Below are 25,487 nucleotides of genomic sequence, written 5' to 3'. Positions count from 1 at the left end.
TGTTACGGTTAACGTGATAAAGAACTAATTGTGTTCATATTAAGAATGATTCTCTCGGATTATCACGCAATATGAAAGATTTTGCTCATTTTTATCTCTATTGATCGACGAAACAACGGATTCTAAGAAATTAATTTCCTTAAAAATTACAAATCAAAGGTTCTGTAGGCATAATAGTATTGTTAATTGGATACACTGAAATAGATATTAAACTCGTCTTTAGAATATATTAGAGCTTATAACCAAACAGTTTGCTCGTGTTATAAAGTAAGTAAAAAATGGCAGCTACTGGTGTTTTGAGAAATTGAAGGGCTATATAGTCGTAAATCTGGAAGTCAAAGATACTTGAAGTGTCTCGTAACAATTAGACGAAAATCACAGATCATTCGACCAGGTGACATGGTGTCAAAGCCACTTGACATTCAAGAACTATAGATAAAAATGCCCATTCTACATAGATCACACGTTACCAACTATTATATTGTACTGTTACGATGAAACTCGCGTACAGTTTATAAACTATAGCTCCTCTAACCCAGATTTATTCAACGATCCCAATGATCATTGGTGAACGTGGAGAGGCAAGGAAATTCAGATGGACGAAAGAGGGGAAAAGGAGGAGGTGAAGGAGGAGGCGATAGGCATGGCCCTGGAACGCGCCGCTCGCTCGTTAACTCGCTTATGGGACGGGTTACGTAACAAGCTTGAAATCTGACATAATACGCGGGTGTCAGCGCGCATACGCGCCGCGAACTTTTACCATTCCCCTGGCTAAAGCGCGCTTAGGAAATCCTAGAGTAGCGCGCACTCGCCGTTAATCGGTTTTGTGCGAAAACATGTCGAGTTCTCACGAGATATAAGTTGGTATCGAGAATTTGATCATTTGTTTAATAGGAAGACTCTTGGTACGAGCAAATGGATTTTAGCGAATCTTGAACAGATCAAAAATCGTATTACGAATTTAGTAGACTCCGGTAGACTCTGAGAAATTTACGTATCTGTGTAAAATTCATCGAAATGTAGGTGAATTTTAAATCACTTCCTTTGATGTAATGGCATTGGTATCATTTTCGAAACTTAACTCGACGATGTCAGCAGGTAGAGGAAGCGTCTAACGACGAAAATCGTGTTACGCTTAATCGCTTGATTCGCTAGAAATTTAGCTCGACGAATATCTCGTAATCTCCGGGTCACAATAACCGCTAGAAATAACGTTTAAGGATCACGATCATTTGGTGGCGCGAGAAGAAAAAGACGGAAAAGTGAACGTTGATGAAGAAACCGAAACGTTTTGCTAGATGTTTTCATCGGAAAACCGAGGCCGTGACAGTCGAGGTTGTACGATGACGAGCCTCGCCAGCAAGGGAGTCGTTGTGTCGAGTGTCGATAGCGAAGACTCTAATAAATGGCGTCGCTTGAAATATCTCGTCGATACCAGTTGCAAGGGTGCAAAGCCCGTTGGGAAAGCACAGATACAACGGTTATCTTTGTTTCGTCGATTTACAGCGACAGAATGAAAAACGATCTTCTTCGTTGTCGATTAAGTTTTTAACACACTCGATACGGTTAGCTGCTGCACAGCAAAAACGAATATTTTTATCGGCTTCGAATAGCTACATATTTATCTCTAATTACATACTGAATTTTAAAACTGCTTTCCTTTCAAAAGTAGGAGCTGTGACTTATCGTATTGTTCCCTACTATATTCTTTATATCCATTATATCATCCATTAATAAATACGATAAGATTCTTACGTTCGAACCTACGGATGTATAGACATTATGTACTTATACAATGACCTTCATATACACGTTAAAAGCAAGTTCTCGTATCATACCCTATCGACGACTCTAGGTTAAGTGCCGTCTCTCACGGTTGTCTTGCCAGAAGCTATTCTATCGTTTTCATTTCATGGCCAGAATCCTCGGAAATCAAATTCCTATTTTTTAAGCTAGATCTAACGATAGCCGGGTAATTTTCAACCATCCTTGCCATCACTTCGTCTCGTAAACATCTTGTCCGGTCGAAAGTATAATAATTGTTTTCGTCATCGACTTTGCAATATGCAATCGTTAACATGTATGCATAATGTATGTGCTGGACAGTGTATGTGCAATGTACAGGCACGAGTATTCTACTGGCCAGTTAATAACGCGTTTAGATAGCAGAACTCGAATTTTATAATGAAGACACGTGACGGTTTCTCAACACACGTGACACTTGTCTGACTATCTACTCGAGTAAACTATACGATTCGCCTGCATCGCTTCGTTCGTATCCTATTTCCCAACGAGTGAGCACGATTCTCATAAAACAGAAGCAATGGTGGCAGTCCTGGCACACTTACTTAATAACCTTAACACGTTACTTAACACAGCGAATAAATTACAGAAGTTTGATGCCAGAGCGGGATGATTCAGAGCAACGGTTGCGATCTAACGCAGAAACGGCGGTGGTTGGTTGATTTTTCAGCTGCTTTTCAACTGCGATTCAGTTGCGGGGTCAAGGTACAATGTATTCGATTCGTCGATTTCCCAACCTCTATCTCCCTTCGTTCTTTTACACCTCGTCTTTGCATCACGCTTGCGCGATTCTTATGTAATAGCGTAACTGCTCGATTGCAACAACTTACCTTGCGCTGCTATATGAATACATTTGTGTTACATATTAAGTGCTCGCGTGCACTGCTCGAAACGTGGATTATTTACCGGTAGCGATCCATTAGCGGTGATCGAGGGAAAAACGTTCTCGCCGAGGCATGAATTCGATCGTGATGTTCGCGATTAAACCGCGTGACGAATAAATATTAGGCTAACTGTTGAGATAATTCGATATATGCATAATATTATATAATTTTATTTGAAGGTATGTTATGAGGAAATTTATTTAAACAGTATTTATTGCCCGCTAAGATCTTTGAATTTTAATATACGAACAAGCATACTTGTTTCAAATACAAATAACCGTTTTAAGAAAAACTTTCGTATAAAATTGAAAAGAAAAATCATATATATGAATTCTATCATATTTCCGTCCAAAAGAAATCTTTTGAGAATAGAAGAACGATACACGCGATGCTAAATCACGCGCGACATACAAATTAATTATCGTGAACTTTAGACGCATACCTTTTCTGCTCTTTCCAATCTTCAGTACACTATCGAACTGCAAAACTACAAAATAACACTCTTCGTTTTACCACAAATTACATTAGACTTTCGAAGATGAGACGCCTTATTCTTTATCATAATAGTAATTCTAAAAAGATCATTTCTGGTTTTCGTATGCAAGAAAACGTCGTACATCAAACGCTACAGCGACGATGCGGGGTGGGAGTCAGCGTGCAAAAGGTCGACCATCCTTCGTTCCCCTTGGCCGATTTTCCCCTGCGATCGAACAGTGCTCGACTGCCCTTGCGAAATTCTCGGTCCGCGGATTCGCGTTACAGTTCGCGTCGCGGACTCTATTCCGCGATGCAGTTTCGACGACACGGTTGTCGGCCGTGCTCTCGGTTTGCTCCAGAAACCTACTTTTTCGTGCCACCGGTGGCAATGCCAGCCTCCGTTTTCTCGGCTGTCTTCTTACGTGTCACGAATCACGAGTCACGAGGCGCTCCGTGCGTTATATTACGTCAACCGGCCCGGCTAGCACAGCGTGCCGCTTTCGCACTGAACCTCCTCCTCTCTTCCCAGGATTTACTCACTACCGAATGCAAAATGGACAGAGAATTACGTAGAATTTTTTTAGCAGCAGAAGATTCCGCTCCTGAATCCGTTCCCGACTTGTAATCTTTCGAGAATTCTCTCTCTTTTCGTTTTAGAAATAGTTTATAGCGTCTTTGGAACTTGTAGCGAAGAACACGAGGCTCGCGAATCTTTTTTAATAAAGAGTAAATGCACAATACAAAAAGTAGAAACTTACGTACAAATTAATGTATTAGGTTGTCCGAAAAGTTCCTTTCGTTTCATAAGGTGATAATAGATGAACAACAATTTCTGTTTTATATTATTTTATTGAATTAGGCATGATCCATTTCGTTGTATTTCTATTATTATGTTCGTGCATAATTCAATAATCTAATATGAAACAAAAAACATTGTGCGTCTATTGGTTCCTTATAAAACGAAAGAAACTTTTCGGACAACCTAATACAATAGAAGATCTTTTTCATAGGAAAATGAACTTGCAACCGGTCCAACCATTGGAATAACAATTTCGCAAAGTTCAAGTGGATTTTTTTAACGTAGTAACGTCCCGTCCCCGTCCCATCCTCGAGAGAGCAAGTAGGGCAGTACGTCGCGTCGTGGCGAATCTCACGCCGCGCAGTCTTTGTCCCGTTGTTGCCGCTTAGTCTTGCTATTTCTGGTCCGGCCAGAAGCTTTTTGTTTATTCCGTTCCTTTTGCAACGACCCCGACGCAACCCCCGAGCCATCGCTGGTCGCACCCTAGAAACGCGCGGCGCCGACACGAACCAGGCCACGTACCCTACGGAACCGGCCAATTTCAGAGACGGAATTAGGCTTCGTAAAGGCGCTCGTTATTCGCGCCGCTGCCCTTCTTCGACCCTCTTCTCCTCTTGCACGCGGCACCAAGCTTCCTTTAGTCTTCAGTAGGTTACTCGGCTTCTTGGAAGTATTTTAATCCGCGAGGTAATTAAACAAGTCTAAAAAAAATCTTCACGATCGTGTCTTATGATTTTGACCAACAACTATAAAATAAAACCACCTAACTATAATAACTACAATATGATGTATATGTAACGGAGATACCATCGCAATTCAGCGTTATGATTTAGTTTACATGTTTACACTAACATAACTCATCAGTTTATTAGGTTAAAAGATGTAGGTAAGACTTTTGATAAGTCGATGAAATTTTGTGGAACTCAAAGATGTAATTATTAAGACGAGCTATGTTTCAATAATATGACGAGTACATTATTTTTGAAATTTTCAAGAAGACGAAGAAGCACCAAATAAAATTAAACTAAATGAAAAGACGATATTGGCAATGTACTAATGGAATTGACTGACAACATACGGAATCTTAAAACCGCTTTCCTTTACAAAAATAGCAGATATGATTCATAGTGTGGTTCTCGTCTGGTATCATATGAATTCGTAATAATTCAATTGTGTCAGATTGTCCAGGTATACGATTCCCGAGAACAAGTTGCTCAGACAGCTTCCGTCGTCCCGTTACTTGGACCGGCAGTGTCAACCGATTCGTCTCTTTAGCGCCGCGCCGCACCGCGGTCCGGGAAATGTAGTACATTGAACGGTACCACTCGAACGGACGCCATTCGACAAAGTTGCACTGGCTCCCGTTCGAATTCAACGTTATATTACTCAAACTATTCCATGGTAAACTTCTCTTTACTTTATACATTTCGAAATCAAAATGGTTATCTAACGTAGCGACTTACATAGGTCAGCCAAGAAGCAAGTTACTTGGCTTCTCAAATTTCTGTTCCAAAAGAGACAATATAATTGCCACTGTAGTCATAGGTGGCTATATATGTAAACGTAACATTGTAGCTGATGTGTACTAAGTGTGAACTCGATTGCTACGATCAGATATTACGGTCTGTTAAACATGGAGCATCGTGTAACAAACAAACATGACATCACATTGCGAAAGAAAAACATGATCGAGTAATATTTTTCTTCTTATCACAACTACATCTTTTTATTCGATTTTAGAATTAAATACGTATTTCGGTCATTTCAAAAATATTGATTTATAAGCTTAATTCCCATTTTTAAATTCTTTTTCCATTCGTTCGTATCCTTTTTTTTTTTTTTTTTTTTAGAGCAATGTGGTAGGAAGTCGTTTACTTGTTTATTAACTGAGTCTGCCTAGACATTGAATCATCTTCAATTCATTTTCCAACATATCGACGAAAACAACTTCGCCGCGGAGTTTCTGCATTGTTAAAGAGTCGCGCGAGTGTCTTGGAAGTGTGTCGAGGAATCCGGACAGTTTGATACATGCCTATTTATAGGAATGAAGATTCATTACGCGAGGTCCCGTTTCGCGTGTATCGGCGGCTCGTTTTAGCGTTGTGCAACATCGTAACGTAATATTTCCCGCGAGCGTGCTAGTCGCGAGACGTTGAGAAAATTGCTTTCCACTCCGATCCTTTTTCGAAGTCTCTATGGAGATTCTCCTTCGTGGTCCCCGATAATGTACTCATTCAACGATATTATAGTGGCATACATGTATAGTATATACACTACTGTTCATCAGTGTACGAACATTAAAGTAAATTTTTGGTAATAGCGTATAAATGTTTTATCATAATACAAACTGATAGTAAATTAAAAAGTGGAAGCAGTATTTACCACCTTTTTATGGAATTCATAGATAATATTGATTTAAAATATTAGCAATAGTATATTATATGGTATATAATGTTATATAGTATATCTTTCTCTACAATCACATTAATGAACTCGTTGATTTTAGATATCACTCCTTGAAATAATGTTCGTAGTTTTTTAAATAGCGAAACTATTTCGCAGCCTTTGGTAACGACGTACGTCGATTTTATTATTGCATATTGGTTTTCAAAAACCAATTTAATCATATCATAATAGTCTAATATTTCGATAATAGAATCTTGATGATGATCCATTAACGATAGGACACTGTCAAAGGGGGCGAGATTAGACACGTAAGTAATATTTTTAGTAGAGAAAGAAATTTTATAAAAAAGAGCACGTAAATCAGGGAAAGCGTGGGTGCTCGGAGGAATAGTATGTAGTTCGTCATCCCTCTCGGTTCAGTTCGGCTAACTTCGCCGCTTATGCAACAGTCCCGCGTCCTGTGCACGTGCTTGCGACCACGTGGACATTGGTCACGTTACGCTGGCCAATATCACTGAAAATGGAATTATTCTTACGTAGCCGCGTAAGCTCGTAACGACAAAACCTGCCGGTCCCGTAGAAGCCACGATGACCGACACGTGAACATCGCTTTTGGATTGCCGGGTCTTCCTATACGGGTAAAGCTTTTTTCTTCTTTTCTTCCATATTTTCTATTATCGTACTGTATATTACGTCCTAACTGTAATTTAACATGCAGTTACATTTGCAAATTGTAAAGCCCGGCAGCAGTTTGTAACAAGCAACGATTGAGAGAGCAGAGGTACGTATGTATTTAGAGCGATGCAATGGTATTTCGTATATCGTGGTATTATTTGGTATATCGTGGTATTATTTGGTATTTTTTGCAGGAACGGAAATTCCATTTTTATTTGCAGCGAAGTGGTTGATGCCGAGGTTTCGAGGTTTCGAGCTTCAGATTTATGGAATTAGGATATGAAAGAAAGAAAGAAATAGAGAAATATCTTATATAATACAACAAGGGAGAAGATTGCTAATCGATTTTCATGATTTTGGCTATTATAATAATTCTGGCGTATTATAGTAATTCTACCGTCGATCTAATCTGGTGATCGAATCTACGATCGTAGAACAACGAATGTAGAAATATGGCGGAGAGGGAACGGGTTGTGGATATGTTGAAACGGGATCATGTCGAGAGAAATGTTCGATTGCGCTCACGACATGCGAATGCGGAGCAGAGAACGATGTATTATACGGCGTAGCTAAGACGATAATTATATGCTGAAAGCGTTGCCATTATCTAACCATAACTACTCCTAGCTAGATTCTGTACACAATGCGTTTGGATTGGGACCTTTAACAGAGTTTTCGTTGCCCAACGCAGCTGCCCGTCCATGTTGTAATCCAATGAATGAGCTGAATTGTCGTTAACGGTAAATTATAAGGCAAGAAGTTATTCAGCTCTGTATGTTCGGCATCTAGTATGTATTAATTCGCTTGTCCCCGATGCATCCTAACGGGTCCCCGGATATCGCCCAGTTTCGTTTAATAACATTGTAATGTCGTTTACTGTCGATATTCGCAAAACGATGCATGAGAGATGCTTTTAAGCTTGTATTTATGCTTGTTCTTGTGTATAGGATATGCTAAAAAGACACCGTTTGAAGTATGTCAGATCAAGTCAAGTAGCGTAAAAAAAAGAATTGGATATTCCATATTAAATCAAAATCGTCTAACTAAGAACAGAACCGAGACGAAGACCATAGATACAATATAAATATTTGTATAAATTTGACGATCCGATGGAAACGATGACGTACCCATGGCGAGTGTTCCCATATAAACTCCGTAAATATTTATACATAATTTATAGGAACTGAAATCTGATCGCATGTGTTCGACTCTTAAATATTTCCGTATCATCAAATACAAAAAAAGAACAGTTTTATCAAAGAAGCTGAAAGATCGGGAATTTCGTAGCGTATTTTGCGATTTCTCAGTGCTACAGCAGTTAACACGAATGGCATAGCCTGTGAAGTGGCGAGAGCCTATTATGTCACAACTCCTAGTTGCAGTGGCAAGGTAGAGACAGACCATGAACCTAAGTGCAGTCAGCACGTTGCATGGTCGCACGTGACTGGTTCTGCGAGTGCAGCCTTTTCTACGTTCCTTCTTTCCTTGCCTTCCGATCGATTTTCCTCGTCACGCACGATCGCTGCTTCGCGTTTCTGCTTTATTCATCGACTTTTCCGCAATTTGGAGCAGGATCTTGTCGCATAATTCGCGTACGGAGACTGTCAGTCGTTTACGATACCGAGACTTGATCGTGATAATACTAAATATTTAATATTGTATAGCATATACTGTATGTTTTAACACATTTTTAACACATATAGTATATATGATCAGAGTTTTCCACACGTGTTTCGATACTTGATTTTTCTGAGCCTATGTGCATGTTACAAACTGTAACTGTAATTCGCTTCGTGCATACGTATTAGCCCAACCGCAGGTAGCAATAAAATCTCACTATCGATAGCGAAGGTATCTCTTAGCATGTATTGGCGAATAATCTTATCTAAATACCAATGAATCGTCGCAATCCGCCAAGGTGGATCAGTTTCCCGCCTCCATCAGCTTGCGTAATCGAATTCCGTTAGTCTCGCTTTCTTCTTCCAACGTCGAGCAATAATATCGGACACGACGATTAAACGTTCAGGACGACTGAATACGAAGCAGGAAAAGCAGGGAAATCGCCTGATCCCGCCGAGGGAGCACGATGTCGACCCTTAAATCCAATTAACAACGTACCCTTCGGCTCAAGCGCGATAAATAATCGTGACTCGTACCCCTGTGGGACTAAACGCCGTCAGAATTTGTTTTGTATCTGTTTCGTGGCACGAAATACGTTTCTATACCACTACACGACGTCCAACTTTGCATTCGAGATCGATTCAATTTCACGCGATGGATTCTCGTTTCGCTACGTTGTTTCGTAATGTTAGTATCGAGAGTCTCTTGAGTTTAATAGAAGTAAAAAAGGGAAAAGTTCAATGTGATATTGGGTTAACATGGTTGACGAGGATGTTGTTCTTTTTCTTTTCTTTCTTATTTACATTTGCCTATCTTTGAGGAGTTGTTAGAATTTTCTTTCTATTAAAGCTTGTAGTTTGTCATAAATGAAAAATGCTGTAACGAAACATTCCTCGCACTTCTTTCCGATATATTTCTAATCTTTACATTGACGCGAGTTTTCTAACCTTTGGAAAACCACGATACAGTTTTTAGATCTATAAATTTCTATAAAATTTTTCTTTCAATCTTTGCTATGCTTTTTTTCAAGAGCTTCTTTTTCGATATTTGTAAAGAGATATTTTTTATATTTTCACATATTTCGGGTAATGTGTCGAAGTACCTTTCGAGAAAATCTTTAAACAATTTTAAAAAATTTCCATTTACACTAAAGTTTATCCATATTTAAATGTACACAAATTTTGTAATTTTTGGAAAATTGTAATACGATCTTCCTATTCTCTGCCAATCTATAGTACTTTCACGTATTTCTTTTGAAACGAAGTTTCTCAATTTCCAACGCAATGCACTATCGATCAGATAGGAATTTCGCGAAAGACATTCGGTTGTATAGCAGGAAAATGGGGATTTCGGTTCGTAAAATCGTTCACGGTTCAGATGATACGCCCGACTGCAGGCAAGAGTGCTGTTGAGGCACACGTGCGCGCAATTAGTCTAACATAGGGCGCACGTATGACTCAAGCCAGCAGAAAAGTTGAGCAAGAAGTTGCCTCGGTATCATACAAACGTTTTCCTTCATTGTTCACGCAATATTATATATTTCTTTTTTTAAAACAACAATATTTGTACACCTTCTTCTTATCATTTTTAATTAAATTTCTATTCATATAATATCAAGTCAATAAAGGAATATAATATTTCAAATATGTAAAATGACATTTCTAATTATCGGTATAATTTAATAAATACGAAAAAGTTAATAAATAAATCGTTGTTATGTACAAAAATATTAAAATCAGGATTGGTGACCAAATGAATTGGGTTTACGAGGGCGAGCTTAATGCGGTTCCATTATCATTTTGTTCTACGACGTGATTTATTCCTTCCTTTGCTCGATGAGGTAACGGCGTACTCATCGTTGCTGTCTTCCGAGTTCTCCGAACAATCGCAACCCGAACACGAGCACCAAGATGACGACGAACTTTCTGGAACAGTCACGATTCTCCAATCAATCTTGTGCAAATAGGTGCTGATCGATTCGTGAGAATTCAAATACAAATAGTAATTCGTTAAGAGTAAAAATCATTTAGTCGCCTGATTGAGGAATGAAAATCAAATAAGATGTTGTAGATGTAATTTTAAGAAAAGCTTTTTCTTATAAAGAAGATGCAGGTATCAATATTAAGAAAACTTACTTCTCCTACGTCGAAGCTTTCTCTTTGAAGAATTGTTCCTCTTTGAATTCCTCTTCTTGCATAACAATGCAATTTGTTTCTTTGCGTTTGACTTACTTCTTCGTGTTTTGGGTGTACTTTTACAGGTGTGGCGACTATTACATGAATGATCATGATTTGAACGATCACGCGTTCGACGATTGCAATTTGAATTACAGCACCGTGAACATTCGGAGTCTGAGGAAGACGATGATGTCGAAGAGGAGTAAGAAGTCGAGAGTTCTGTGCTGTCCGCCGCTCTGATGACCTTACAGCGACAGCTTGAACTCGATCCGCTGTTTGATTTCTTCCTTGAACCCGAGCTCCTGCAACTGTTTCACAACTTCTCTTATCCCTTCGTTACTGAACCTCTAATTGCTGAAACTTTATTAGGTATTTGCCGAAAATGTTATAGAGCAAAATATTGTGGAATAAAATATCCGTTGAAATATATATGTATAATTTATAAATATAAAGATAATTTTGTTAATTAAATGGAAGATCTAAAGATAAAAAAATATTGTTTGTTAAGTTACGTGAACATTTCTCAAACTTTATTCGTGTTTCATATATTTAGGACGGTAGCTCTGTTGAATCCGCTGTCGTTGTGACGTAAACATTTTTCCTATTTGTTGATGAGTCTCTTATGGATACAAGGGCGATCAGGCAAAATAGAGTAACGTTCACTGCTGAAGGATTTAGCAGAAAATGTTTGTTAAATGTTTCAAAAATTGAACATAAAATATTGTAAAATATCTAAAAATAATTGCATACAACTAAATAATCAACATACAAGCTGCTTGTTAAAATCGGAAAATTCTAACAAAACATTCTTATTTAGTATTTTGTACCATAAGAGAGCTCTAGAAATGCGGATGGAGTAACAGATTTATAATAGATTAAGTGCAAAATAAAAGGAGCAGGAAGCGTTACATTGTACTAAATATCAGCGGGTGTTCTAAGATTTATGATCAGAAGTGGTATACAATACGATTATAACACAAAGATGAATACGGACAACAAAAAGTTAGGATCTATATTATTTATTGAATATCTCTCACCTCATTTTATATTTATTATGTTAATGAAGTCGTACAACCGATAATAATTAAATTCGTCGCCGAATTAGGACCTTAAAATGTTATCACAGACACTCACTTACTATGTTTATTTATTTATTTTCGTTATTCATTATTATTTACCTAGTATATTATAATCGTAATACGTGTCAAAACTGAAATAAAGCAAGTCAAAAACGGCAACGATACTCTTTCTTTCTATTCCGACATTCGAATGATTTCCGTTGCAAACTGTTTCGATTCTTATGTACACAATTCTCACCTTTCTCAAGCCATGTACTTGTTATATATATATATATATTTAGGAAATACATCCGCGGTATATTCAAATTTCAAATACATTCGATATTTGCTTTCGTCTGAATATTTAAATGAAAAGAAGAATACAATAATAAAAGTAATAATGGATTAAAAAATGATTTACGTGTGAACTATTGCGTGTAATATCTACGCCATACGAAGGTTATCTGCATTTTTAAAAGTAATCAAACTCTCTGTTTGATCCTTTGCAAATTTTCAAATGTTTCTCTTGGAAGTTCATTGCAACTTGATATCAATCGTCGATCGACGCAAGTTATCACGGTGAAATGATCGAAGATCGGTACAGTTAGTGCAAAAGTCCCGGTCATGTGGAAAACGTGCTTGTACTTAGTTATGCAAGCGAACAGTGACGCAATTCTGATCCGATCGCGCTCGTTACTGAACCGATCCCTGGGAAATCTTGAATTACATGCTTTATACGCGGCTAGAGGAGCTGAAAGGGCGACCACTGCGCCGTCACGTTAATTTCTTCGTTTCTATCGATAACCGGTCTGGCCTTGCTCCACTGGGTTTATGATTCTGAAAGCACGATATGATACGAGTTATGGTATATATCACATTGTGACAATTCTATTCGATCTTCGAACAGAGGCTTGTTATGTGCAACCTACGAACGATTATAACTATTATAACGATTATACGATAGATTGGATATACAAATTTACGCAAACTTATATTTTTCTCAATGTAATATAAAAAATAGAACCTAGGTAGCCAATTGTTTTACTTATTAAATATTATAACGAATACTATATTTTGTCTAAAGTCCGTAACAATATCCATGATGAAACCTTGCGAGGTGGCCTAATCTCTGCTAAACAGTTAAACAAACAAGACGCAAAGTTCGATAATTCCGCTAGGAATAGTCACATACACATGGAAATGGGAAACAAAGTTGAGGTGTACTTTAGTGGAATAGCCGAGGGGTGACTCGACCTCCTTAAGGCACGTGAACGAGGGTGTTAGAAGTTTATGGATGAGGGGAATGACGTGACTCAGCCTCGAGGATGACGTAAGAAAGAAAGGGACCAAAAGGGGATCAGGAGAACATCCCACAAACTCGTATCTTTAAAAACCTTTTCCGGTTTTCAGCCGCACTCGAGCATATGCTGATTTGGAAATACGCCCTGAGTCAGTTTCTTAAGTTGCTACAATAACCGGCAACCAGATTTACATAAAACTTTACCTTTGAGAATGAATTCCATGTGAAAGGGAACCGATCCGTCTTCGTGTGACATTTTGCCCGTCGTTGCTTTCATTTACTAGCACGTTGTTCACTCTTGCTCTCGTTCCAATTTCCTAACCAAGCGTGGAGGCATTAAGATATTCAAGAGTCTACAGTCTAGAACTTTTAAAAGATCGATTTCTCTGCATACGATGGCTGTAAAAAGTATTCGCACGCTATTTATATTTATTATGAATGCTCGTAAAATTAACGTTGCCAGAAAAGTTACGACTTCTAACAAGGGATGAAACTTTAAAAGTCAAAGTGGAAAATTAACAGAAATGTACTTATCTATTCTCCTGTGATCTTCGTATGTTATCTAATACTTGGGCCAGCGTTTTATTCGCCTTTCGAAGAGAAACGCGATACTAAATGGAGAAAATCGATGTCACTAAGCATCGAGAATCCCCATGAGTCTCCGGCCGATTGTGAACGATTTAGTTTGCCGATGGTGAACAGAGAACGAAAGCGTGTGGCAGTACACTCTGTCGCCGGCGAACAGGTACAATGGAATTAGCTGGGACAGGTTAACGGATAATGGAAATATCGGGCCATTGTCGCATCGATCTTCAATCTGTCACGCGGCGCGGACGTCAAAACGCGAGACAAAGCGATCGCGTCTCTGCGAATGACAGCCACGGATGTATGTATGAATGGACGTCGCGTGCCATTATAATGGACATTCCAGGCCAGCATTCCGCAAAGTGTCCGGAACAAGTGGGGGCAGCGTAGAGGGCGAGGACACTCGTTCGTAGAACTGTCCTCTTTCGTTCGATCCAACTGCTTGCTTCTTCCATTTTGATGTAGTATTAAATTGAATTGCATGCAAGGGCAACAAATAAATTTTCGATTCGACTATTCGCGGAATGAGAAGAGTTTCGGCTTTGCTAATAACGTAAGGACAGCAAATAATGAATTCCAACGATAAAAAGGTCAGCGTACAGACGTTATGAAGGAAAATTGCGGCAATAAGGAAGACGCAAGGATATGAAAATGAAGGTTCCAGTAACAAAGAATAAGTATAAAGTATGAGAAGTATACAAACGAAAAAAGCGAATTTCAAGAGTTAACTTCCTCGTTAATATTCTCGAAACTAAAAGCGTTTTCGGTATACGAATTAACGCTGGTTCTGTCAATGAGAAGAATATATGCTCGTTAACTTAAAAATTTTCGTGCAATTAATCGTGACACAATGCACGGGAATAAAAGTAAAAATGATTTTATGTTATAAAAATACTTATAGTTTTGGATAATGCAACATGTACATTAATAACGGCGAATGTATCAAGCGATATTCAACTTCAATTTCGACTTCATCCTTCGTTTCACAAGCACGACAATTCGTCCATTTACATCTTCGTTAACGTGTTCACAATCCGAGACTCATCGGTGTTCGGGGAAGTGGAATTTCCCAAAACCAACGAAGACGCTTTCACAGTCGATTGAAAGATCCCGTCAGAATCCGATTAACGAGAACTGTTTTTCGCTCGAGGATTTTTCGGTTCGAACCGAACCGAATCCATGGAGAATTCCTGCTGAACGGAGTCCTTTGAGAAGTGGCTGAGCATCAAAGGACTTTCTTATGCGTTTACGTGGAACTCGGTAATAGGAAGATGACGTTTATGAGACGGGCGGTGCAACAAGAAAACGCGAGCTATCTTTATCTCCAGCAGACGCTCTTGCATCCGGTCGCTCTTTTCATTCGTTCCCTGTCGTTCCTTCTCTTCCATCATCGTCCTCATTCCTTTCGTTTCTACCACGTCTCTCGCATCGTTGTCGCTTCTTTCGGATCTTCGCCACCCAGACAATTTATTTTTCTTCTTTCTTTCAGTCCCTTTGGAAAGATCGGTCCACCTGCAGGATCTGTGTTCTAGAATTAAACTCAACTTAATTTCAGTTGCATGAAATTTTATAAAATATATTACAAGTCCGATGGCACGCGATTACATGAGATATTCCATCGTCGAAATGAAGTTGCGTACTTCAGGATTAAATTTCATTTAACCTGGAGCCGATGAAATCTCCATTTTACGAAAAATTCCTTGAATTTTTAATCACAAAAATTGTTCGTTTGGGATTAAGAAAGTGTAGGTGTTAGTTGATAATAAAGGTGAAAGACAGAATTCAGAATGGAACAAGCTCATTTCCATTATTTCTACTTGCATTATTCGTAGATCAGAGTGTTTACACGATCGGTAAGTTTATTCTTGAGTTCATTCTTGCTCCATCTGTCGCCGTATACGGGACTCCCTTCGATGCGGTAACATTTCGTTTTCTTATCGAAGAACTTGTATCATTATTGAGCAACATTATTTATATAAGGTTTTATCTCTGAGAGCGACAAACATGCTCGGCGAGAATTACATTTTTTATCAATATTACATAACTGTACAGAAGAATTATCGTAATCGACGTACGTAACACGTTTTACCCGCTAATGAATAAGCAGAACTGAAAACATTTTTAACAAGAAGGGCTTAAGTGCTCCCAAAAGATTTTTCTTGAAATAACCATGCGTGCCATATGAGAACATACGTTTCGATATCAATGATCGTCCACGTAAGTATTTATTGTTTCAATCCACAGGCGCTTCGCATGTAGCGATCTTTAAAAATCAATACAGCCAATAAAAAGGAAAAGAAAGAAATAGGAAATGAAATCGAAACAACCATGATATGTATATACGATATACAGTAACAAATATATATTCGCAATTTTTAACTTTTACATTTCGTTTGCAATCTTTCTGTGAAGCAAAGGATAATAAAATAAAAGAAGACACGTGTTGCTGATTGGAAATGGATTATGAAATGGATTATACGCGAATGAACTTGTTACACGATCTAGTGAAACATAAAAATTGTCTTCAAGGATATAACGTATACAACGGTGTACACAAAATTAGTGATTTCAAGATTTTTTTTTATTTATTAAAATTTACAATCAATTCTCGCATTGAGAATTTTCAGTAATTTTTCTGGCGTGGCGCAGTGACATGGCTAATTATTTATAATAAGTTAATACTTATTATAGATAAGTATAATGTGATTTCAAGATATAGCTACATTTTTTATTAGGTAGTTATTTCATCTGTTTATCCTGTACGAAAATAAAAATTCACTTCAATTCAATATGATTTGCGTACAAAAATAATTCTTTCCGGCATATCGATGCAAATATCTCAGTATGCGTCGTGAAGAAAAAATGCCATTGAAAATACTCAAAATGACAACATCCATTATTATGAAGAGAAAGAAACAAGTAATCCATCTTGAATAATTTATACGCGGGACATTTCTTCCCCAATAGTCCCTTTTATCGAACGCGGTGTCGCGTTTTGATCGTACACGCTACGGGCCATTCACTTTCGTTTCGTCGGGGTGGTTGCACGATGAGTCGCGCGACGCAGAGAGGGTTGAAACGGCTGGCGCAGCCGCGCTGACCGTTGTCCGGCCGCTACGTCGCGGATTATCCTCGCACCTGCACGATCGTGAGGAGCAAGACAGCGGTGTGAACGAGAAAGAGGGAGAGTTGCAGTCTGGTGAACCTGCTGGAAAAGACAATCAAACAAGATAAGGGGATCACGAGTTGCAAACGGGGAGTCCAGTGAGTAATACATCCACCCACTTTCAGCCAAGTACACTGAACCAACGAACTGTTACGATGAAAAAGGAGTTAGGAATAATTATTACAATTGTTAATACAAACGATTGGTGAATTAATATTAATATTAATATATTGATTATTTAGTTTGAAGTTTATATTCTCCAAATGTTAATTAAAGCTGGTAAATATTCTTGTTATGTTCAATCATGGCGAGAATATTTAATTTACACAGTACTATATCTTTCCATCATTCAGAAATGTCGAAGGGTGGGAAACAAAGTTACGATAAATGTACATAATGTAGGATAAATGGAATGAAACGAACGAGCAGGTGTTCAATACACGGAATCAGAAGCTCGCTGCATAATTAATAGTTTGCGGCGATCTTCGTGACAATCGGAAGTTAGCGATCGATAGCTACGAATGACTTTTCGTTACTTCTATATTTCATTAAAAATTCTTCGTAGTTTGTATTAGTTTCCAATTCATAGTATGCAAAAGTTGAAATCGTTTACCCTTTACGTCTTGATGATACCCTAAAGTCCAAATTGTCGTTTTTATAAAAAAACATTGCTTTGAACTGAATACGCTTTGGTATCGAAATTTCCTTAAAAATATTATTTTTAGGGACCCTAACTGCTAATAATATGTCCTGAAGAATATAAAAGTATTTGTACCTAACGTATGTTTTTACAAGCTGATAAACGTAAAAGATATACAGGGTGGTTGGTAACTGGTGGTACAAGCGGAAAGGGGGTATTCTACGCGAAAAAAGAAGTGGAAAATATAGAATAAAAATTTTTCGTTTGAGGCTTTGTTTTCGAGAAAATCGACTTTGAATTTTCGCTCGGTACGCGTGCACTTTATCACGTCTCGTTATAACAGATCTCACTGTAGATTTAAAAAAAAATTAAAAAAAAATTTTTATTCTATATTTTCGAATTCCTTTTCGCGTAGAATCACCCCCTTTCCGCTTGTACCGCCAGTTACCAACCACCCTGTATATGCTTAGCATACATGTTATTAAAACAGTCTAGAAGTAAAACCAAAGTAACAGTAAAAGATAGAAATCATATAATTCTGGACATAGAGGGTTATGCTGTTTATTATTCTTGAAAATTTGTTCAACTTCCAATTCCTGCTGGTATTCGCCGAATCACTCGGAGAATGTCAATAGCCATAACTTCTATCGTGGAAACTTTCCTGAGAACCTTTTACTGTCAACTTCCTCGAGCCACCCACTCCAACCGCGCCACCCCTGTTTAAGAAAGTGGGAAACGCGAGCAACGTAAATTATCGAGTCGCGTAAACGTACCGGGTCGCAGTAGAGTAGATATTATGACGTTGAGGAAACTGCCGACCCGTAACGTCCATCCAAAACGTGCACGTTCTCGAGGGATCGTGTCGAGGCTGCAACAAGTCCCTCGAGTGTGCTCAAGACCGACGATCCTGGCATTGACTCTCCGTCTCTGGAAGCACATTGTATTATTTAACGCGCGGTAGATCAATGGCGTCTTATGGATCGGCCGGACGGTGGTTTTCCGCGATGGCGCGTAGTGTTTTCGCGATGGCGACGCACTTGACCACGACTACTCGACCAGCAACCTGGAACACCGCGTGAAGTCAACGTTGATCCTGAACTCACGAATCCTGAAATAAACTTGCAAAAGACAGGATGCTAGCGAGTTTCAGGCGCGTGTTCAAGTGTTCCCTGCCAACGTGTCGCAATTTCCACTTTCCAGGGATGGAGAAGGCAGAGTCCTCCAACGAGGACGATAGCAATACCGAGCTGGAGGACCGGGACCCTAACAGCTTGAACAAACACCTTCAGGTACGTTGTTGATAAAACGTCATTTATTATGGTTCTTTCATTCTTATCGTGTTATTTATATTGGTTCTGTGGCAGAAAGATTGGGGAATAAAACACTGGAAGAAATTCTTGCATTTTTATTCAAAATTTTTGTTTCTTATTTACTAGTGATATTTACAAATAAATTGTCAGCATTTTATTTACTAAAGAAATAGATTTTAAATAGACACTACTTTACCCGCTAAATATTTAAATAATTTTTATACTTTTGCATATCGTATCCGCGCATTCTGCGCATTTTTGCACCATTAAACGTCGCATAAATGACTCATAAAGATTCCCGGTATAGCTACAAAAATCAAATTATAAATGTTTCATTACAAATTTTTCTCGCGTATAAATTTAGGCTTATTATGCGAACGAAAACTAACGAATAATAGAGAAAATTGGTGAACTTCTATTATATGAACTATTTATTTTCGGATAAGTTAAAATAAACGGACTGTAATTGCTCTTGTTAGGGTGCTTTAAGTTTTAGGGTTAAAAGGTTAGTTTATTTATGAGTGTCGTATTGGAGAATCGAAAGAGAAGAAAGATAGAAAGACCTGATAATTTATTTACGAAAAGAATACGTTTTTTTTTATCGAGATAAGTGTCGTGATTACGAATTAAACACGCGAACTTGAGTACGGGGAAGTACGTATACATACAGTGACCTTGGCATTTAAAAAAAGCTGCTTGTCGTAGTTCGTAGAACATCTCGACTTACTGTAGAACTTTTAAAAATATCGTTCAACGAATTCTAAATGAACGAAGCAGTAGAAAGTAGGGAAAAGTGAAAAAGGCAGAAAGGCAGCAAAATGAATTCTAGCTTAAAATTTGGGATATATGTCGTTAAGAAAACATTAATTGTGACGATTATTGTTATAATACAGGTGATGTGGGATGATGTGATCGGGGAACCGGAAGGAATACGCAGTCCGGAGTGCGCGTGGCGTCTAAGCGGTCACTGCTTCCGGTTGTCCAGAAGCTGCTGTTACGTGTTTCTCTCGGTCCTCATATCTCCTTTACTCGCCCTTTGCTTCGGTTTTACGTTTGCCTGCCTCGCGTTTCAGGTGAGTCGTCGACCTTTTTCTCTATTTTCTGATCGATCAGTGCTACCCACCGTTCTTAGCCTCCCTACACGATACAACCATTATACGAACATTATCGCGATGCTTACGATTATTTTTGTTTCTCAGCCTATTGGAAATGTAGGTCGTCGCTTTACTATCGACTTCCAGTGGAAGAATTTCTTTCTTTCTATATTATTTTGTATAAACATTTCTTAGAAGTTTCGTTCTTTTTTTTTCAAGCACACGTTTATACGATACTTAATATATCAATACATTAATGTACGGAGCATGAAAACTATTATTTTTTAATCACGATAAATGTACAAGGCAATCGAAAATTTCTTTCCACAATTCGGTTTTTAATTTGTCAGTTGATGAGTAGAGATATTGGAATGTGTAAAGGGTAAATAAGATTTTAATGGTGTTTTTAACGATGTTTTGGATGTACATATCTTATGTTTTGTAAGTATTCTAATGCTTATGAACGGGAATATATATTTTGATAATTTGTATTATTGCCCGCTTGTCACTAACAATTTGCCACTAAATTATAAAAATAATATTTAGTTGCAAGAAAAGAGATTAATAGAAGGAAATTTTCAGCATATATGGTGTCTGGCGCCATGCCTCCGCGTTTGGAAGATCAGCTGCGCGGCGACGAGGAATTTTCTCAGTGCTGTGACACACGCCATCGTGAAACCAATTATGGAATCCCTAGGCTATCTGTTTCACAATATTCGTGTGTACAATCAGAAGTTACCGGATGGTTTAGCACAAAAAGACGATATTCTCGTTGTATAAAATCGGATCATAAAACGATAAAGTTTTGCATTCACAAATCATCGAAGTGCCTTTTAAATCAATCAGCAACAATCAGCATAAAACATTCCACGAAACAAATCGCTTCTCTTAACGTACGTTCGTTCGTTTTCCAACCTGGAATCGTTTCTCATGTTTCCACTTCGTGATCGCAGTTTTAATCGTTTACGGTGTAGAATTGTCAGTAGCGCGATTCTCGTTAATATTTGATCATTAGATCTATATATCTATTGTTATAAAGTTTTATAAATAAAATATACTCTATGAAGAACACCTGTTGGAAGTCAATCAATCAATCAACAATCAAATCAATTGTTTAGCCATTTCAGAACCGAATTTCTTTTTAATCTGTGCGAGAAATTGTTCGTTGTCGATTATAAATAATAAAATCATATTTTTTCAAAACTTTAAAATTCGTATTGAGAAATTTTCACGGTTACGTCAATTTTAAATTTAAATTTCCCGCCAAACAGCGGTGGCCATTCTTGCTAATCATATTATCAAGATTACAAATCAGCTTGTTATTGTTATTTTATATTAGTAAACAACGTTTCGATAAAAAATTTAACAGAACGAACAAAAGCGAAGGATGTATGTGATTAATTTGGTATCTGGTATCTTTAAGGTCGAGTTAATCTCAGAGATAAGGTTATTAGTTCAAGCTACTCCGCTGAGGTCAACAAGTTAGTTTTCTCTGAGTCGACTAGGAATATGGCAGGCTTCGCGCGAAGCTTTTTATTTTTATCAAGATGCTGTCGATTTTCTGGTGCAACTCCTTCGAGACGTATCCTTCGTTTATTTTATGCAAGTACAATTACGCCTGTGACAGTGAGGGAAGATAATTATCTACAATTTTATCTTCAATGGAAATGTTCTATTCATTATCACATATATCGTTTGTGTTACTTACTGTTATTATTCTTAATAAACGATTCAACTTACCAGAAATTTCAGTGTCGTTTGCAGTCAAAGGAAAGCGTAAGTCTTCTTTTTCATTATTTTGCCATTTTCACTTTGCTTTTACTTTTATTCATGTCTCGTCGGTCGCTCTTGCAGTTTGGAAATTTTGTAGTTAGTTGCCAGGTGGCAGCACGCGTCGGAAATAGAGATACCATGTTGTCCGACGGAAATATGTATGGAAAAAAATATCTACTAAACATAAGAAAATACGTTTGAAAATAGAAACAATAACTCGAATTCATATTCAAACAAGAAGTTCACAATAAAAAAAACATCCTTTAATTGATAAACTAGAATCGTCAATAAAATGTAGAACATTTTTTATTAATTAAGTCATCAAAAAACATCTATGCTACGTTGCAAAATACATTATGCAAAATATTCGATCAAAATTTCAAAAATTCGTTGCAGACAGGTCTGAAGACAGTATCGAGAAAAATGTAAAATCGTAAAACTTTTTTCTCTCAAAGTTCCTGCTCACGAAAACTTCATGAAAAATTCAAATTTTGTCGGACATATTCGATACGATATATAAAACTTTAAGAAAATGAAGAAATTCAAAACATTATTTATCCAAATGGGAAAAGATGTTAGATTTGTAAATAAAAGAGTTAACGCTCTTAATCTATCGAAAAGTTTACTATCTTATACAGGGTGGTTGGTAACTGGTGGTACAAGCGGAAAGGGGGTGATTCTGTGCGAAAAAGGAAGTGGAAAATATAGAACAAAAATTTTTCGTTTGAGGCTTTGTTTTTGAGAAAATCGACTTTGAATTTTCGCTCGGTACGCCTGCACTTTATCACGATGGAAAAATTAAAAAAAAAAGAAAAATTAAAAAAAAAGTTTATTCTATATTTTCGACTTCTTTTTTCGCGTAGAATCGCCCCCTTTCCGCTTGTACCACCAGTTACCAATCACCCTGTATAATAATTTGAAATTGTAAACGATTCAAGTTAAGTTTAATTTTCATTACTATTTTTCATAAAACAAAACAGCCACTTTCAATTGGGAAGATCCATTCGATCTCGAATCTCAGCTCACGCAAGATGAGATTCTGGTGAGAGATCAGTTTCGATCTTATTGCCGTGAGAAACTTTTGCCCCGTGTACTCGAGGCAAATCGCAAGGAAATCTTTCACAAAGAGATCATAAGGGAAATGGGTGAATTGGGCGCACTGGGCTGTACTATGAAAGGGTACGGCGCGGCTGGCGTTTCCTCCGTAGCCTATGGTCTCCTAACAAAGGAAGTCGAGGCTGTGGATAGCGGATATAGATCTGCTCTGTCGGTACAATCTTCTTTGGTTGCTGGCGCTATTTATGAGCATGGGGATGAGGCGCAGAAGCAACGGTTTTTGCCAAAATTGGGTATGTTTGAGATTAAGGAATAAAAAAATTAAGATTAAGTATGGAAAAGGAGCGATGATGAATGATGAAAACTGCTGCTTTGTGGGTTCTGAATGGAAAGAATATTTCATAGGAATAATGATGGACAATAATAATAGCGGACAATAATGACGGATGCTGCTGAGAGTGCGAGGATGTGAAAAATCTTTCGTTTCTTGATTGTCTACTTCTTTCTATGATCGAGAAGAGTATCTATGATTATTGAGATGCCGTAAACAGAAGTGTCTTCTCCAATGAAATAGTCGACTTTCGCGATTAATTTCAGTGTCTGGTGAATTCATCGGTTGTTTCGGGTTAACCGAACCCAATCATGGAAGCGATCCAGGCTCCATGGAGACCAAGGCAACTTATGATTCCGATAGGAAGGTCTACAAACTTAATGGAAGTAAAACATGGTCAGTTCTGATCAATTTTTCGCAGAATAATCTAGAACTGAATTTCCATATGTTTTCAGTTCCTTTTCAAAAACAAAATTAATAAATTTTATTGCGATACAAGAGAGGCGCTGTTCGCTAGAAAACCGATTTCCAAACGTTTAGAAGCATTCTTCTTAATTGATTTCGTTAAATTTAGGATTACAAACTCTCCGATCGCCGATATACTAATCATCTGGGCCAAATGCGAGGATGGTGTCATTAGGGGGTTCATCGTGGAGAGGAAGGGCAACGAGAAGGGCCGACTGTCTACTCCAAAAATCGAAGGCAAATTCTCGTTAAGAGCTTCCGTCACTGGTATGATCCTGATGGACAACGTGGAGGTGCCTGCAGAGAATCTACTTCCAAATACCCAGGGTCTCAAAGTAAGTCTGACAGAAGAAGATATCAGTAAAGAAGAATTTACACTTTTATAATACATATGCATCGCGAGTGATACACAAATGAACATACCACAATGAATATGAAAGATAAAATAGAGAAATACTCTATAAATTACTACCTACGCTATAAATTACTGGGTCAACGATTAAATTTATCTCAGTAGTTTTCGAAATATCGACTGAATCAGTTTGGATTGAGTCATTAAGTTTAATTCTTATATAGGAGAATGTAAAGTGTTAGAAACGAGAAAAATATGTTAACCTCGTCAAGCAAAAATAGAGGCTATCTCTATTTTGATATTATATAGGATAAAAAGAAATCGGCTTAAGGCGTAGACATCGCTTATGAAGAAATATTCCTATAGGGACCGTTCGTTTGTCTGAACAACGCTCGATACGGAATCGGGTGGGGAGCTTTGGGTGCTGCCGAAACCTGCTTGAACATCGTCAGATCGTATACTCTGGAAAGGAAGCAATTTAACAGGCCGCTAGCTGCTAACCAATTAGTGCAAAAAAAACTGGCTGACATGATGTGTGACATCGCGTTCAGTCTTCAGGCTTGCCTGAGGGTGGGCAGGTTGAAGGACGAGGGCAAGTAAGGGCTGTGTGATAATTTTTCATCAAACAGGGTGCAAATACTGAACGTCAATTGGTAGAGTGCAGATCAGGTCGCTGATACATAATTAACGAATAAATTATTAGTTTAGAAGAAAAGTGAAGATGTCTGTCAATTAATTAGCGTTAGATCGCTTGACTATATTTTTATAAATATAATTTTGTATGCTAGAGCGACACCGGAAATGATCTCTATGATAAAGAAGAATTCTGCTACGAAGTCCCTGGAAATCGCGAGAGTTGCCAGAGAGATGTTAGGTGGCAATGGAATATCGGACGAGTATCATGTTATTAGACATGTAATAAATTTAGAAAGCGTTATTACCTACGAAGGTATGTAAAGGAGAGAGGACTATTTGAAAGTAATATTTGTATAATATTAGATCCTTTGACAAAGGATAAAAGGCTATTGTTTAACACCGTTTGTCGTAGGTACGAGCGATATTCATGCTTTGATACTTGGCAAAGCTATTACTGGTATACAAGCCTTCTCTGCGTGAACAGTGAATCCAGAACAGTGAATCAACCAAAAAAATGTTCATTCATTATATAATTACACTCTTTTTATACAAATTACATATTTGATGTTTTAATAACAATTTTTTTTGATAAAATTTGGTAAAAGAACAAGGACGAAAAGGATTATTAAAAAAAGAGAAAGAAAATGAAACGAAACAGAGGACGATTGAGTTAATAAAAAGAACTTAAAAGATCGAAGATGATTCGAATTGTTTTAGTGAAGTTTGGTTTTAGGTTTCTCTTAATTTTTATTTCGACGCTATCGAATTGCACATTATTCATCCTCCTCGTTCTTCTGTTCGATAGTCAAAAGGGAGCGTAAAACAACAAACGAGCTTCACCTAAAGATCGGTTATTCAACAAGGGCGTGCCACAACACAA

General features: G+C 37.8%; 2 protein-coding genes and 2 long non-coding RNA genes across 7 annotated transcripts; 3 read left to right on the top strand and 1 right to left on the bottom strand.

Annotated features, from left to right (window-relative positions):
* Positions 1-3,937: 3,937 nt before the first annotated feature.
* Positions 3,938-7,431, top strand: LOC126864195 (uncharacterized). Its single transcript, XR_007689093.1, has 3 exons — positions 3,938-7,007; positions 7,088-7,150; positions 7,239-7,431. It is a non-coding gene; the product is annotated as an uncharacterized LOC126864195 (long non-coding RNA).
* An 8,912-nt stretch (positions 7,432-16,343) lies between these two features.
* On the bottom strand, positions 16,344-21,849 carry LOC126864194 (uncharacterized). Its single transcript, XR_007689092.1, has 3 exons — positions 21,735-21,849; positions 18,364-18,517; positions 16,344-16,992 (listed from the first exon to the last, which is right to left on the bottom strand). It is a non-coding gene; the product is annotated as an uncharacterized LOC126864194 (long non-coding RNA).
* On the top strand, positions 16,909-21,063 carry LOC126864193 (caveolin-3-like). Of its 3 annotated transcripts, none has more exons than XR_007689091.1 (3): positions 16,909-17,048; positions 18,791-18,879; positions 19,794-20,718. XR_007689091.1 is itself a non-coding variant. In XM_050615255.1 (3 exons), the coding sequence occupies exons 1-3, from the start codon at positions 18,724-18,726 to the stop codon at positions 20,772-20,774; spliced, it is 534 nt and encodes a 177-aa protein (XP_050471212.1). In that variant the 5' UTR covers positions 18,703-18,723; the 3' UTR covers positions 20,775-21,063. The 3 variants fall into 3 exon arrangements, 2 of the variants coding, with proteins under 2 accessions (XP_050471211.1, XP_050471212.1); XM_050615255.1 differs by lacking the exon at positions 16,909-17,048 and having other exon boundaries at positions 18,703-18,879; positions 19,794-19,973; positions 20,577-21,063; XM_050615254.1 differs by lacking the exon at positions 16,909-17,048 and having other exon boundaries at positions 18,660-18,879; positions 19,794-20,719.
* LOC126864192 (glutaryl-CoA dehydrogenase, mitochondrial) lies at positions 20,791-25,163 on the top strand. Of its 2 annotated transcripts, XM_050615253.1 has the most exons (8): positions 20,793-21,576; positions 21,738-21,770; positions 22,748-23,116; positions 23,421-23,550; positions 23,729-23,954; positions 24,338-24,567; positions 24,760-24,920; positions 25,020-25,163. In XM_050615253.1, exons 1-8 carry the CDS (start codon positions 21,504-21,506, stop codon positions 25,085-25,087), a joined length of 1,290 nt encoding a protein of 429 aa, XP_050471210.1. In that variant the 5' UTR covers positions 20,793-21,503; the 3' UTR covers positions 25,088-25,163. The 2 variants fall into 2 exon arrangements, with proteins under 2 accessions (XP_050471209.1, XP_050471210.1); XM_050615252.1 differs by having other exon boundaries at positions 20,791-21,770.
* Positions 25,164-25,487: the final 324 nt, after the last annotated feature.

The sequence above is a fragment of the Bombus huntii genome, chromosome 3, assembly GCF_024542735.1.
Source record: "Bombus huntii isolate Logan2020A chromosome 3, iyBomHunt1.1, whole genome shotgun sequence".
Lineage (NCBI taxonomy): Eukaryota > Metazoa > Arthropoda > Insecta > Hymenoptera > Apidae > Bombus > Bombus huntii.
Note: the sequence above shows the minus strand (reverse complement) of the source record. Positions and strands in the feature narration are given on the sequence as shown.

Excerpts from the sequence above, each read along its gene's own strand:
- LOC126864193 (XM_050615254.1), top strand. The coding sequence starts at position 18,724 with ATGCTAGCGAGTTTCAGGCGCGTGTTCAAGTGTTCCCTGCCAACGTGT. Across the intron at positions 18,880-19,793 it reads GCTTGAACAAACACCTTCAG|GTGATGTGGGATGATGTGAT; the intron begins GTACGTTGTTGA and ends GTTATAATACAG.
- LOC126864192 (XM_050615252.1), top strand. The coding sequence starts at position 21,656 with ATGGAAATGTTCTATTCATTATCACATATATCGTTTGTGTTACTTACT. Across the intron at positions 24,568-24,759 it reads AGGTTGAAGGACGAGGGCAA|AGCGACACCGGAAATGATCT; the intron begins GTAAGGGCTGTG and ends TTTGTATGCTAG. Across the intron at positions 24,921-25,019 it reads AAGCGTTATTACCTACGAAG|GTACGAGCGATATTCATGCT; the intron begins GTATGTAAAGGA and ends CGTTTGTCGTAG.